The 16,221-nt window shown below is 34.0% G+C and overlaps 1 protein-coding gene across 2 annotated transcripts in view; it reads right to left on the reverse strand.

Annotated features, from left to right (window-relative positions):
- LOC127809752 (truncated transcription factor CAULIFLOWER A-like) overlaps window positions 1–14,717 on the reverse strand; it is a 92,859-nt gene extending 78,142 nt beyond the window's left edge. Inside the window, exon 1 of one of the 2 annotated variants that reach the window (XM_052348784.1) lies at window positions 14,258–14,717. In XM_052348784.1, coding sequence (XP_052204744.1) covers window positions 14,258–14,442 — 185 coding nt within the window. In that variant the 5' untranslated portion in view covers window positions 14,443–14,717. The remainder of the gene's footprint in view (window positions 1–14,257) is intronic. The other variant, XM_052348785.1, reaches the window with a different exon arrangement.
- Between the last annotated feature and the right edge of the window lie 1,504 nt (window positions 14,718–16,221).

Here is a 16,221-nt window from a genome sequence, read left to right on the forward strand (position 1 = left end):
CTCAATCAAATCTTATAAAAAAAAAAATCATCATGAGACTTTATCCTTAATCTCCCAGATGCTCCTAAGAAAAAAAGTTTCAAGAATTACACTTTAGCCTGAACTTTTGGGGTAATTGCACTTAGACCATTTTCAACTTGGTTCTCGGGCCAATTTTAATTTTATTTTAGTCCATGGAGAAAGGATTAATTACGCTAATACTCCTGATTTTTAGGTAAATTACACTTTTATCCAAACCTCAATAATTACGATTTTGCCCTTAGCTCAAAAACTGAATTTTTGTTTCCAGACTCCCACAATCTCTTAAAATATCCCATTTTCTCAAGTATCTAAATCTAAAAATCTCGAGTATTATCTCCTTTATGATCATTCGATTTTCCAGACTGAAATTAGTTGTACCGAAAAACAGTCTCGATTCCGATTTCTTTTAATACCATAAATCCTATCTCAAAATACTCGTCAGTACCATATTATTTTCCTTAGACATCAAGGTTACAGGGCAGTCCCTACAGTCGATTAGGGCAACTTATTTTTACTATCAAGCTAATTTTTTTGGTATTTTAAACTCATTTAAATTGCGTGACAACCTTATGTCGAAATGGGGTATTACATAAATCGACAAGAGGATATAAAAGCGAAAGGGGAAATCCAAATAGGTGTTCGCCCCCGGTGACTAGGTGCTACCTGGGCCGCTAAGGCACTGATTAGGCCTGATTAATCGAGCTCGGTGCCTAGGGGTGACGATTTGCAGTGGCCAGGGGCCGCTTAACGCCTCAGCGGCGCCTACGTAGCCACCTAGGCCGCCTTTTAGAACACTGCTCCTCCAATAAAAAAATGCCACAAATAAGGGAGAGTTGCATGAAGAACATGGGATTGAAATTGAGCCAGCATAGAATGATGGTGATGATGTAAACATAAAGGGTGTTAAGCAAGGGGAGCAGCCCCCTCCACCTCAAATTGGAGAGTTACAACTTAGAAGATCTACTAGAGAGTGTCAACCATCTAGGAGATATCTCAGTTCAAAGTATGTCATGCTCACAGATAAGAGGGAGCCAGAAAGCTTCCAAGAAGTTCAAACTCATAAGGAGAATGTCAAATGGATGCAAGCGATGAAGGAAAAGATGAATTCCTTGAAGAAGAATGATACTTATGAGCTTGTTGACTTCTAGAAGGTAGAAAAGTCTTGAAGAATAAATGGGTGTTCAAGTTGAAGAAAGATGGTGACAAGTTCGTAAAGTACAAAGCTCATTTGGTAGTGAAGGGCTTCAATCAGAAGAAAGGTGTAGACTTTGATGAGATTTTTCCTCCTATTGTGAAGATGAGTTCCATTCAAGTAATATTGAGATTGACAGCTAGCTTGGATCTTGATCTTGAACAGTTAGATGTGAAAATTACATTCCTTCATGGTGATTTAGAGGAAGAGATCTATATGGATCAGCCAGAGGGATTTGAAATGAAAAGCAAAGAGCACATAGTTTGCAGACTAAAAAAGAGTTTATATGGCTTGAAACAGGCTCCTAGACAATGGTATAAGAAATTTGATTCATTCATGGTGGGTCATGGTTACACTAGAACAGATGCAAATCATTTTGTATATTTCAAGTTGCTACCTAGTGGTGAGTTTATTATCCTTCTATTATATGTAAATGATATGTTGATTGTGGGGAAAGATTCTAAAGTTATTTGTGATTTGAAGAGAGATTTGTCTGAAAGTTTTGACATGAAAGATCTAGGACCAGCTAGACAGATTCTTGGTAGACAAATTTTTCACACAAAAAAGCTAAGAAGTTATGGTTGTCATAAGAAAAATATGTTGAGCGGGTTTTAGAAAGATTTAATATGAAGGATGGTAAGCCTATTATCACACCTCTTGCAAATCACTTCAAACTTAGCAATAAATCTTGTCCATCTACTCAAAAAAAAAGAAGATGATATGGCAATTGTTCCTTACTTCTCGACAGTTGGAAGTTTAATTAATGTATATAATGGTTTGCACACAACCTAATATTGCTCATGTAGTTGATTTAGTTAGTAGGTTTCTCTCAAATCCAGGTAGAGATCATTGGGAAGCTATGAAGTGGATTTTCAGATATTTGAATGGTACTTCTAATATGTGCTTGTGTTTTGGAAGTTTAAAACCAATTCTAGAAGGATATACAGATGCAGATACGGTAAGGGATCTTAATGGTAGAAAGTCGACTTCAGGGTATTCATTTACTTTTGCAGGGAAAGTTGTTTCTTGGCAGTTAAAATTGTAGAAGTGTGTTGCCTTATCTGCAACTGAAACTGAGTATATTACAGCAATTGAAGCTAGTAAAAGAAATACTTTGGTTGAAAAGATATCTTCAAGAGTTGGGTTTGAAACAAGATGAGTATGTGGTTTATTGTGATAATCAAAGTGCTTTGGATTTAAGGAAGAATGTTACATACCATGGTTGCACCAAACATATCAATGTGAGGTACCATTGGATTCGTGAGACTTTGAATAGTTATGAGTTATGTTTGAAGAAGATTCATACAAATGACAATCCAGCTGACATGTTGAAAAAAGTGGTAACCTGTAATAAGGTTCAATTCTTTGCTAAATTGGTGGGATTGAACACCAAGTAAGCAATTGAAATGTGAACATTCTCCCCATGGACTGGAGGGGGAGATTATTGGAGTTGGATGTTTAGCCCATGGATTAAAATAATAATAAACTAAAGAAAAAGAGAGGCGGCGCATGAAGACGATGCTTGAGGTGGTGGAACACACACACGTATATATATGCAAGGTTTGCAAATTAAAGGAGCAAAGTAGTGGTGAGGCACAAATAAAAAATAGTAGCTTGTGTGCCATGCAAAGACGGAATAGCGGCAACAAATTCAATAGGTTGAAGCAAAAAAATTAGGTACAAGGTTGAAGCTATTTGGAGTGAATTTTTCTCTAGTTTTGGATTACAATTACATAGAGTTGTAAGGATTTGTTTGGGAAAATTTTTTCTATATTCTCCATTATTAGTGATCTCGAGTTTGGATATTAAACTTAGAATCTAATTGTATTTGATTTTTTTTATAGGGAATTTGATTCAGAGTTTGGCCCATGATTTTTCCCTCTACACTTGAGGGTTTGTCATGTAGAATCTTTCATAATCATAGTCAAATTCAAACTCATAATTACGATCAAATTAAAAGTCTCAATCTCAGTCAAATTTGAATTCCAAGTTACAATTGTAACAAATCTTATAATCATATTCGTGCCTGTTTATTATTTGTGTTTGATATTTGCACGTGATTGATATTTAATTACACAATTAATTTTTGTTTGTAGCACAACAACATCCTCTCATGACAGTTATCAAAGATTCCATATCAAGTGGAAAGACCATCAAGATTCATATTCTACTTAAATTACTGAGAAAGATTTTCAACTCCTGGATCTAGTGGTACTTGGAATCCAACTCATCAAAACTAAGTTCTTTTCAGCTAAGAAAAAATGATAGATAATATAAGAACAACATTACTTGTTTATTTCTTAGTTTTTTTATTTTTTATTTTGATTTTCTCTTAGTTGATCCTTTAGTCATTAGGTTTTATTAAATTCTAATTAATGGGATCAGTTGTCTATTAGTTACCTATAAATAGTTGTTTCACATGTAATTGAAGAAAGCCTTCAATTATTGAATTAACATTTGATTGAGATATTGGGCTTTTAATGTTTGACTTAAAGGAAGACACTTTTAGGCTCGTTAAGGTAGATAGAAAAGGAAGTTTCACAAAGGAAAAATGAAGAGTATTCACATTCCTCGTTGGCACAGTAATCTTCTCAATCTAGTTTACCTCCAACAGTCATACACGACTATCCAAATAGACAATTCACCAAAGCTAGTCAATATCTAGAGACAAAACGACTAGAACAATCACTGCACCTCAAAGCTACACATCCTGTACACGTTAGTTTCTCCTGTAATGACAATTGGACAAGGGAGAAATACTGCTAGTGATCTCTCATATTATTCAAGAGCCACCTCATGTGATAATTCTACCAAGTATTTGGGATGATCGTCCTTGTATAGTCTCTGGTATTTGTACCATCAATTACGTCAGGGGAGGTAAATCGCAAATTGAGTCTTTGGCCCTTGCATAGGGTAAGAATCAAACTCATAATCCACAGTATTGACATCGATATATTGTTCATTCAATGTCTCGACTTATACCCCGAGGGCAATAATTCTACTAAGTACATAAATGATTATGGAAGTGGAGAAAGAAGAAGATTGTCGATACTAAATAGGTCTTCATGAAAGGAAAAAAAAAAACAAATAAGGTGTTAAAAATGGAAGGTAGAAGGAACATTTTTGGTAGGTATAACCTACAACCAGGTTAGCAATGTTAACTTCAATGATATTTTCTCACTTCTTGTTAAGCATCATTTAATACATATTTTACTAGCGTGTGTTAGCGTGAATAATTTTTGACTTGCACCCGCTTGAAGATATGGCTACATTTTTTGCATGGTAATCTTGAAAACCAAACTTTTATTCACTATCTAGAAAGTTCTTTCGTTGAAAGGCAAGACAAATTATGTTTTCCTACGAAGAAATCACTAAATGGACTAAAGTAATCATATAGAAGTTAGGGCCCGTTTGATAGCCCAATTTTTCCCTGGAAAAGAGATTTTTTCTACCCAATTTTTCATTTATGCAGTGTTTGACAGTCAAAATTTTCCTGGGAATTCATTTTCCCATTTCTTATCACATGATAGCTTTTTTCTTCAAATCAAGAAAACCAAATTCCTTAGGGGGAAGGAGCTCCGATTTTCCAGCAATTGAGAGAGCAACCCACTGTGCTCCCATCTTCATCTCTTTCAACTTCCATGGAGATCTGCAGTGAGAGAGACAGAGAGCAAATGAGAGGGAGGGTGGGCAAGCGAGAGAGAGAGGGGGCGAGCGAGCGAGTGGGTCAGCAACGATGAGCGGCGACGGGTGGGTGAGGCAACAGATCTATATGTATGTGTGTGTATATATATAAATGTGTGTGTATCTGTGTACGAACGAGAAGGAGGGCAAGCGAGCGAGAGAGGGCCTCTGTGTGTGTATATATATACATATATATATGTATGTGTATATATATATATATTTATGTATATATATGTCTATGTATGCAGAGATGGAGATGAAGAATTTTCAATGTTGATATATATATGTGTGTATAAGTGTGCGTATATATATGTGTATCTGTGTGTATATATATATATTTATGTATATATGTATGTCTATATAGGGATTCAATATTTTTCAATACATTTTTACTATTAAATTCCATGGAAAATGTGTTATTTTTCATAGAAAATAATGCCTATCAAACACAAAATGTCAGGAAAATGACCAAATTATATAGAAAATATTACCAATCAAATACCAAAAGATGAAAAATAATATCATTTTTCAGGTAAAAAATTATACCGATCAAACAGGTTAAAGTTCCAATTTTTAGGAATTCATTTTTCCAAGAATTCAATTATCTAGAATTCATTTTCTTTCCACCTAAATTCCACCCTTGCAATTAAACGCACCCTTAGTATGATTCAACATGACAAGTCATCCATATTTTTAAAGTCTAATAGTTTTGGAATAATGCTATTCATTTAGATAGATTTCCAGTCTAGGTGACACTTTTTCATTGGGCAATAAAAAAGTACAAGTGTCAATATTTATTATGTATTTTTTTTTTATCCAATGAAAATGTGCCACCTAGACTAGAGATCTATCTCCAGTTTAGATGAATAGTATTACTTATAGTTTTGTCATACCATGTAAAACTTACGTGTTGCTATTTTGATTCTTACATTAAATTTTTTTTTTTTTCTATTTGACTTATTCTCAACACACAAATTAGGTTTTCTTTTCGTTCTCCATAAATATTTTTTATATGATATAGAATATTTCATAACAAATTCTTCATATAAACTTCCTCGCTTATTCCTTTGGCCTTTCTATGAGGTTGGGGCTTAGCAGATTTCACTGTTTTTTCACGTCAAATGGTTTCATATCTAGTGGTATATTTCACTCTTTAATATACATTTCACCTTTCACATACATTTTATTCATTAAAAAACCAACTACTAATTCTTTGAAAGAAAAGGAATCTACTAGAACAAAAAGAGTTGATAAGAGCTTTGCCTAGATTTAATAAATAAATTGAATGGCGTTGGCCTTAATTAGAGTTCTTAGAATATTTTTTTGTATCTTGCAAATCTTTTATATATTGTGTGTAATGTGTAATTTTTTTTGTTCATTAGCCATTTAAGCTAGCCACAAGGCTTATATACACCAATTATAGGCAACATGTGGACAACTACAATATAATATACAATACAATGAATTTGACAATTTCTCATTTGATTTATCTTCTGTCTTTTCTAACATAGTATCCGTCTTCGTCTTTTCCAACTTGGTACGAAAGTCTCTCGATCTTGACTATCCAAATTCATGTATCTCTTATTACAAGAGCAAACCCATTGTCGAGGAGTCAACCCTCTTGATATGAACCAAGCGTCTCGTTTGTTGTTATTTGATTGAGATATTGTTGGGTTTGTGTTTCCTAATGAGGTCCAAGGTTATGACGATTTTTTCGGGTGAGTTTGATTTTCATAGACTTCGACCCAAGATTGAAGAATTCAAATCCGTCACCACTTTCAGGCAACCTATTTTAGAAGTCAAGCCACAATCTCTATCCCTACTTTGGAAGAGAAATGGGCCCTGTCCCATTTGCTCAAGTGGGAGAAGCCCACTATTCTGAGCCCAAAAGCCCTCTTGTCCCTTAGCCCATAAGCCCACATATAAGAGGCCATTTGTGTGGCCCATTCTCGTGGTGTTCTCCCTTTTCTCAATAGAACCCTAGCTTCTCTCTCGAGCCTTTCTTCCTTGGCCGATTGCGATCTCTCTCCTTCCATATCCAACCAATCGTGATTCGGTCTTGTTGCCTTTGTGGATTGATCTTCACTTCCTTTCTCTCGGCTGTCTTTCCTTGTGTGTGTGATAGGCGATCCGTCGATGCCGATTGCAACCTCTACATATTCGAGACCTAGGTCTCTTTTATGAGTAAGCTTTATCTCTTGGCTTTGTGCTTTCTACCCTCCGTCTTTGTAATCGATCTACCATCTGTGGTAACCTACTATGTGTGGCTTTGATCGTTTGGGTGAGAGAGGGTTTCGTTGAGTTCGGCCGAGAGTTCTTGGGGTTTTCTGGGCTTATAGTTTGGGACTTCATTGTGGTTTGTGATTCTTATTCGTTGGTATTATCAAAGTGGTGAACGGACTCTTTAGATCTGAGCCTTGAATGATTTAACAAGGAGTTTATTACTTTCTGTTCGTGTTCTTTACATTCGGTTATATCTGGTTCGATTTGATTTGCACTAACCCTTTTCTGTTTTGTAGTATTTTCTGCAACAGATATGTTGTCTGATTCAATCCTTGTATGATTTTTCGTTTGATTCCTTTGTGTAGTTGGCCAATATTATTAAATCTCTCTCATCGGTCGGTTCAGTCAACCATTCTAATAATTAATTCAAAACCAGTTGTTTGCATGCATCACCACTTCCTCTTTAGCATCAACAACTTCATCACATGTGAAACTCTTTGTTGGTGGCAGCTTTGATCTTTATCTTCTTCACTATGAGTAGCTTTGAAACATCATAAAAGGCTTCTCGAATTAGTCTCTCAAATTTTTTTGGATACCAAAATTTTAACTATTCTCATCTTTGGACATGACGACTCCTTCACAACCATTTTGAACATCTTTTTTGGCGTTTTGATCAAACTCTTAATCGTTGTGGTTGATATGTTGATCCTTTTTGTCTATCTTTTGTTGTAGAACCAAGGGGTTTCATCTCGCTGATTTTTACCACCAACAGTGGCATCAATAGAAACTTTCCTTAATTTTTGACACCTTGGCTTCTTGTATTTTTTTTCTTCTTTCAATCAATTTTTTTTATTCCATTCTTTGTTCTTATACTATTCATTTTTGGTTTGCTTGATTTTTTCATATTAACTACATCACCACCATTCTAATTCGATGAGCATGGCTTTTCTAATTTGGCATTGCCAATTTCCTTTTGAGTAAATAACCTAATTTATCCTTACTTTTGGATTATTTTTTAATTTTATCCCGATTTAAGAATTATTTCAATTTGGGTCTAATACTTTAAGATTGATGTCAATTTTATCCTAAATCGACTTAGCATGTGGCTTAGCTAATGTAGAGACTGAGGTGGCATGTTGATTTGTCCAATAATTGACACATTAACAAAACAACATCGTTTTGCCTTCCTCTTGCTGCAAACCATAAGGCAAAACGACGTCATTTTGCCTTATTTATATTCCCCCCATTTGTTAACTTAGGGTTTCAAGTGAGGAGTAGGAAGAGGGAGGAAGCCGATGGCGATGAATGCGAGGGTTTCAAGCAAGCAAGGTTGAGTTGTTGCCCGACAACGCACAACGCCAAATCGACAACAAAAGGCAACGAAAGATGAGGAAGCAAAGTGATGTTGCACGGTGACAGCAATGAACGACGATGAAGCGTTTCGACACTACACGACAACTGTGACTGACTCCACACCTTCTTTGTCGCCATCGCCGTGCAACAGGATATGGAGTTAATCGTCGCTTTCGTCACTGTTGGCATGGGTCGTTTTCGTCACTGTCGCCATGCAACAGTTAGGGTGAGTCGTCGATTTCACCACCATTGATGTTGCGTGCATCGTCTTCCATCGTCGTCGCAGTCGCTATCGTTGTCACCATGCAATGATCAAATTCTTCGTCGTTGTGCAGCGTCGCTTTGTTTCCTCACCTTCTGTCAACGTTAATTTGTCGCTGGACAGCAGCTCAACCTCACTTGAAACCCTCGCATGCGTCACCATAGGCTTCCTCCCTCTTATTCCTCCTCACTTGAAACCCTAAGACAAAATGACATCGTTTTGCCTTATGTTTTGCAGCAAAAGTAAGACAAAATAATATTATTTTATTAATGTATCAATTATCGAACAAATTAGTACGCCACCTTAGCTGGGCCACACACCAGGTCGATCTAGGATAAAATTGATATCAATCTTAAAGTATTAGTTTCAAATTAAAGCAATGCCTAAAATGAGGTAGAATTGAAAAATGATCCAAAATTAAAAATAAATCAGACTATTAACCCTTTTCTTTTCGGCCAACATCAGCATGCAATTGTTAACTCATCCACCCTTACGCTTTCATGAGTTTGTATCCAAACTTAAGTTAGTTAATCTTTTACCTTCTTATGTTTTGAGGGGGACATCAAACTATTTCATGAATATTGTTAGAATATTTTGAGAATATCTTTTATATCTTACAGAACTATACATTATTTGTAATCTTTCTATATTTCTTTTTTACCTATTTTGGTTGGCCACAAGGCTTATATACTAGTTATAGACAATATTGCAATACAACTACAAGATAATATAATACAATAAATTTCAATATACTCTCTCTCTCTCTATTTCTTTGCTTTTATTTTTTCTAACATAGTATCAAATCTTCCGTTTTTTCTAACAAGAGCATTATTTAATTGGAAAGAGTTCACTAACTACTCTAACCATCAAGATCTAGAGTTTCTAAATAGCCGAAATTAACGATATCCATGTATAGTAATTGAATTACTTTCTTCATAAGTTGTGTTTTAAATTAGAGAACTAGTTAGAGCCTAAAATAGAGTTGTTGAAAGCATTAAACCCACAAATCGCATAGTTCACTATTTTGAAACTTTGAGAATGTTAAATTTGACAATCTAAAGTATTTATGCTAACAATAAAAACTACGTTAAGTTGGTAAAATATCAATAACCATGTGTATACTAAGCGAGTTACTTTCTTCAAAAGTGTTCCTTGTTAAACTAAAGCACAAACTAGAACCAGAATAGAGTTGTTATGCCTTAAAACACACAAGTTCACATTTTGCATATTCTTAAGATAAAACAATAACATCAATAAAAAAAGGTATTATTGGCCTAATGAAAAAAGAACAGAAAGAAAGGCAAATGCAAAAAACGCCTCTACATCCTATAAAAAATTTTGGGGGATTTTTTCATTTATTTCATACTTAGCTTATCCTACACTCTGAATGGAATAATTTTGGTCTCTATTGTGATGGACAAGTTTTTAAAGATGGCGTTCTCAGCCCTTAAAAAAAGTCCTCTAATGCCTCACAAATAAGACACTGTTCTTTGAAGAAGTTGTGACACTGCATGGGGTTCAAAATCCATTACCTCTGACATAATCAAAGGTTTCCCAATCACTTTTGAATGGTATCTGAAAGCCATTTGATTGTTCTTTAGAATACAACGGTACTTACTGCATCCCCACGTATAGATAGACCAACTAAACTACTATGCTTAGATAGGACTTTCTCAAAAAGCTACTTTACACTTGTGTTGGCTCACTGGTCAAGCTCATGGGTCAAAAAGATTTGAACAACATTGACATGAACCAGATAACTTTGGGGGCAAGAGCACCCACAAGTTGGAATCACTTCAGTCCTAATAGAATAACATCTCCTGTCCTATAGTTGGAGGAAAAGATAAGATAACTTTTATTAAATTGGGACATGTGTAATTCTTATTCTGTTCTCTATTATATTATAAATAATTCACTCTTTATTATGATTTTATCTTAAAAATCGTATTTATTCCAACCACACTCCATGTTCATGTTCTCCTCTCTATTTGACTTCCTATTTCATTTATATACTAACAAACTTCAATTTTATTTATTTTACCTTACATATAATTTTTATTATTATAAAAAAATATTATTTATTTTACAATTTAATAATAAATATTACGGTATCTTTAAATCAATTTACTAATATTTTTTAAAAATAATTATTTAAAAAAATGTTTGAAATAATTCCATAATAATAAATTTAAAATTTTAATATGTTAAAATCAAATACAAAAATTAATAATCAAATACACATACACATAATCAATAATCAAATACACGCATATACAAAATTAATAATCAAATACACAAATCAATAATCAAATACACACATACACAAAATCAATAATTAAATACACAAAATAATCAAATACACACATACACAAAATCTATAATCAAATACACAAATCAATAACCAAAATACACAAACACACAATATCACTCATCTAATACAAAAATAAATAAAAAATTTCCTAAAATCACAAACCAATGCTTGATCTGCTCCTTGCCAAAGAAGACGTCATAGTCGTTGTTGCTGCTAGTTCTACTTGTCAACGTCGCCTTCGCTGGTCATTGCCCCGATTTAGTCTTCCGTCATGCTTACAACTTGTCTTCTCCAGCCGTCTTCTTCAGATCTGCTAGTCGCCACGTCTACAATATCTCTTCTTTAGTCGATTTCGTTTTCACCACATTTGGTCAAACTTCTTCCAACATTGATGGCCATTGTGAGGGGGAGAGATGGCGATGATGGCTCCAATGATTTTGATCGCCACGTGACAAGGGTTTTTAATTTTGTCAAATTTTTTATGAGGGAAATTGACGATATTGAGAAAAAAAAAATCTGCATTTGGCTCATTATTTTTTGGCTTGGCCAGCAGAATAGAATAGAGAACAGTTGCAGTCAGCCTTAGAGGACTAACAGAATTCGCTCATTAGAGTCTATAGATATATAGGCTAGCTGCTGAGTTCGACTCGTATTCCAATTTGGAGATAATTACTGATCATTACCACCTTGTCTGATTATTAGGTACATAGATAGGCTTGATCAAAAGTTGAGCTCGATCTAACCTAACTCTAATTAGATGCCAATCATTGATCCTCAATCGATCTGGTTGAGCTGTTTCATTCTTCGTTTACTTTCCCCGATCCATGTGGCATCTTTGACATGTTTAATAGCTTCTTAGACCCCTCAGGTAGTTTAAGAGACTGACCTCAACAAAGCTTGTATACTGGTAACAGCCATGTCTTTTAATTAGCTACCAGGCTTAATTGCATTTGACAGATTTCTAGAAATTACACGAAAATGTCGCAACAAGCTGCAGAAAGGTAGCATGGCAGTGCATGGGAACAGTAAAGGTCAAGCTACGTTGAAAATAGGGCAAATGTAGGATAAAGATGTACGGGACGCGTTCATCAGTCCTGAACTAAGCGACACAGAAGAACAACAATTCTTTGAATTCAACTAATAATTACTAAAGAAAAAGCCACTAGCAATATTCAAACATCTGACACGAACGTGTATTTCAAGAGGGAAAAGACAAACAGAAAAACTGTCGACCACCATCTGATATGGCAAGTTCCAGCGGCAAAGCACTGGAAATGGCGGCGAGGAATAGAGAGTGCGCTCAAAGGGAAAAGAGAAACAGACGAAAATCTCTACCTGATATGGCAGGTTTTAGTGGGGGTAAATTTAATATATATATATATATAATGAATTTTAAAAATATAATTATTTATTCATTACATTTTGAATTGTTATTATTTATTCAGTGAATTTTATTTAATGTCAATCATTCATCACCCGTTACATTATCGTTTGATCTTACAAACAAAAATGCTTACATGGCTAAAGAATTTAACGTACATTTATTAAATTTTAAAAATATAACTATTTATTCACTAAATTTTGAAATAAATTTAACATGCACTCATTAAACTTTAAAAATATAATTACTTAGAGGAAAATGCTATTGGTACACCTTTGTGTACACCTTGGGCTACACAAAGATGTATCAATGACAAAAATATCCCTCTGAGGCGCATAGAGGCGCGTGAGGCGCAGGGTATTTTTGTCATTGATACACCTTGTGTAGCCCAAAATGTACAAAAATGATGTACATGTAGCATGACTCTTACTTAGAACTTTAAAAACAAATCATGTGAGAAAACCAAAACTAAGAAACAAATAAAAAGGCTTGCTCAAATGGTTCAATTCTGGAAGCAAACTAGAAGTATAAACTCAACCAAAAAATTACCATAAAAAGACCTACTCAGGTGCCTCAATTCTAGAAGCAATGCATATGCAAAAATTCAACCAAGACAATAAATAAAAACAAGCTACTCAGATGCATTAATTATTTAAGCAAACTAATAGTAAAAACTCAAACTAATCAATCATCATCCTTTAACCAATTAACAAATGAAAAAAGTACAAATTTTTTATCTCCATTAAAAACAATGAAATCTACAAAGATGTATTCAATAATGAGACCAAGAGCTAAAAATTGATTATAAAAACCATCTTCTATACCAAAAACCAAGAGCTAAAACCTGATTACAAAATTCATCTTCTATGCCAAAAACCAACAATTTTTTAGTACATCTTTGTGGATTTCATTATTCTTAATGGAAGTAAAAAAATCTGTAATTTTTTCATTTATTGATAAATTAAAGGATGATGATTGATTAGTTTGAATTTTTATTATTGATTTGCTTCAAGAATTAATGTATCTGAGTAGCCTATTTTTATCTATTATCTTGGTTAAGTTTTTACATATGTATTGCTTTCAAAATTGAGACACTTGAGCAGACTTTTTTATTTGTTTTTAGGTTTTGATTTTTTCACATGGTTTGCTTTCAAAATTTAGTGAATAAGTAGTTATATTTTTAAAATTCAATAAATATATGTTAAATTTATTTTAAAATTTAATAAATAAATAATTATATTTTTAAAATTCAACGAGTATATGTCAAATTCTGTAAGTCACATGAGTATTTTTTATTAACTATTTCAAATTTCGTTAGTCACGTGGACATTTTTCGTTTGGAAGATCAAACAATAACAGAAAATAGATGATTGAAGTTAAGTTCAATAAATAAGTAATAATAATTTAAAATTTAATAAATAAATAATTATATTTTTAAAATTAAGTATATATTAAATTTACCCGTTTCGAAGGAATAAGATATGGATTCGGTTAACTCAAGTAGGGCGCGTATTAGTACACAAACCGACTGTAAATGTATCGTGCAGACAAAGGTTATTCAGAGCCAGGGTGGAATGATTTGACGACCTACCGTGTGATTTGCAATAAATAATTCCAGATCTAGACTAGAACGTCGCATTAATTATGTTGTAAAAATCACATCAAAATCGAGGAAAAGGATAAGCACCAACGCCGAGTGGAACCGAGAACATGATAAAGGATAAGGCGCATCAACAAGGCAGGCTTCAACAAAATCATAAATATACAAACAGACACCAAACCTAGCAAGATCTGAAGAAGAAGAAGCGCAGAAAGAGAGGAGTACAGTACCTTTCTCCGGTGCAGAACTCGTAGAGCTTGCCGTGGTTGGAGAAGATGAACAAAGCGATCTCGACGTCGCAGAGAACCGAGAGCTCCCCAGCCTTCTTTATCAGTCCGCTGCGCCGCTTCGAGAACGTCACCTGCCGACTACTCTTGTCTTGGATACGCTTCATCTCGACCTTTTTCCGCCCCATTCTCTCTCTCTCTCTCTCTCTCTCGTGGCTCCGGAATTCCGAGTATGAGGAAATATCTCTGAAAAGCGGCCGTTAGTTTGCAAGGGCGGTTGCTTAAGTCTGTCTCCCCGAATTCAGAATTGAAAACTTCGGGTAAAAGGGGAAGAAAACGGGAAATATAATTTAAAATTTAATATAATTCAGAATTTTAAAAAATATATATATATATTTCTCTACGTATGATTTATGGACCCGTGGCTTCCAGAAAGGGCTTAGCACAGACGCCTCTCTGTGCCCGAGAACATCTTTTGCTATTTTTGGTGCGGGGCGGAGCCGGGGGGGTCCGACCTATAGAGTCCTTTTGTAAATAATATTAAATACCATTGTTGTTAATGTTGGGTCGAAAAATCGGGTTATGCCATAAATAGCAAAACGGTAGACTGATCACATCGGCCTGATTTAAGTATATTAATCACGTGCAGGTGGGGGCTTGGTATTCCATGGCACGTGGCATTCACAGTGGTTCACGTGAGACGCACGCGGTATGTGTTGTAGTGACAGTACCTTGTCGTTTTCAAACGTGCGGCCAGCCCGAAAGCTCACTATATAGAGTGCGATTTTGCTCCTTGTTTTTTAACAAAAGTGAATGTAATCCCAGTATTTTGGAGGTTACAAATAATATAAATAATATAAGATGGGTTAAAAATAACAAAAAGACCTCCCTTTTTGTTATTTATAATCTCCAAAACACTGAAAATTACATTCACCCTCATTAAAAATGATGAACAAAATCGCACTCCACTATATATGGTGGTTTTCATTTGAAGTAGGGCGTGGCCCACCGCTCCGCCAGCCACTACTTACCGTTTGGACACGTGAAGTGACAAAAGAAAAAAAAAATTCTACGAATTGATTCACAAACTTATAAAATGAGAGTTACAGGATTAAAATATTTTTGTCTATATTATATTACACTTTTTCTAATACAATATGGATAGAGACATTTTAGTTCTTTAACTTTTATTCTATAAGTCTGTCTGTCAACTTATAAATCTCAATTAATTCAAGTCGACTGAGCATTATGTGAGTTGTGAATTTTTTTTCCAAGCAAAAAATTGAGTCAGTGCTGTGTTGTTGAGGGGTGTTTCTTTTTACAATATTGAGTGACACTTCATTCATATCTCACTTGCTTAGAGTAGATTTGGTAAGATTTTTTTTTTTTTATTCATAATTAGGATTGAGCTTGGCTAGTTAAAAAAAAAAAGATCTCCAACTCAAAAATTTGTTAATAGTTTGAACTTATCAAAAAATTACAACTCGAGCTAACTCGTTTAATATGATAAACGGGAGACTTGTTAAAAAAATTTAATTAAAGTCATTAAAACTTATTTTACATAACAAAAAATAAAATAAATATAAATATAAATTCTCAAAGAAATATAATAACATTATTCAAACAAACAAAAACATTCTTATCACAAATACAAAGATAAATAATAAAATAAATAAAAAATTTAAACATAATAATATAATAATAAACATGTTCAAACCTACTTGTTCATGAATAAAAATATGTTTAATCTTCAATCTTCAATCCTCAATCAACCACCGCTGTGGCAAAGGAAATCTCCACAACATTCTTCTCCAATAAATAAAAGTACAAAAATTAACAATTATTAGTAATATTAAGTTCTAATAATAAATATTTATTTCACGAGACTATTTACGAACTTTCGTAAATTTTATTCACAAATCAAATCAAGTCAAGATTTGCTTTGCTCAAAACTCATTCATAACACA

Source organism: Diospyros lotus, chromosome 9 (genome assembly GCF_014633365.1).
Source record: "Diospyros lotus cultivar Yz01 chromosome 9, ASM1463336v1, whole genome shotgun sequence".
Taxonomy (NCBI): Eukaryota; Viridiplantae; Streptophyta; class Magnoliopsida; order Ericales; family Ebenaceae; genus Diospyros; species Diospyros lotus.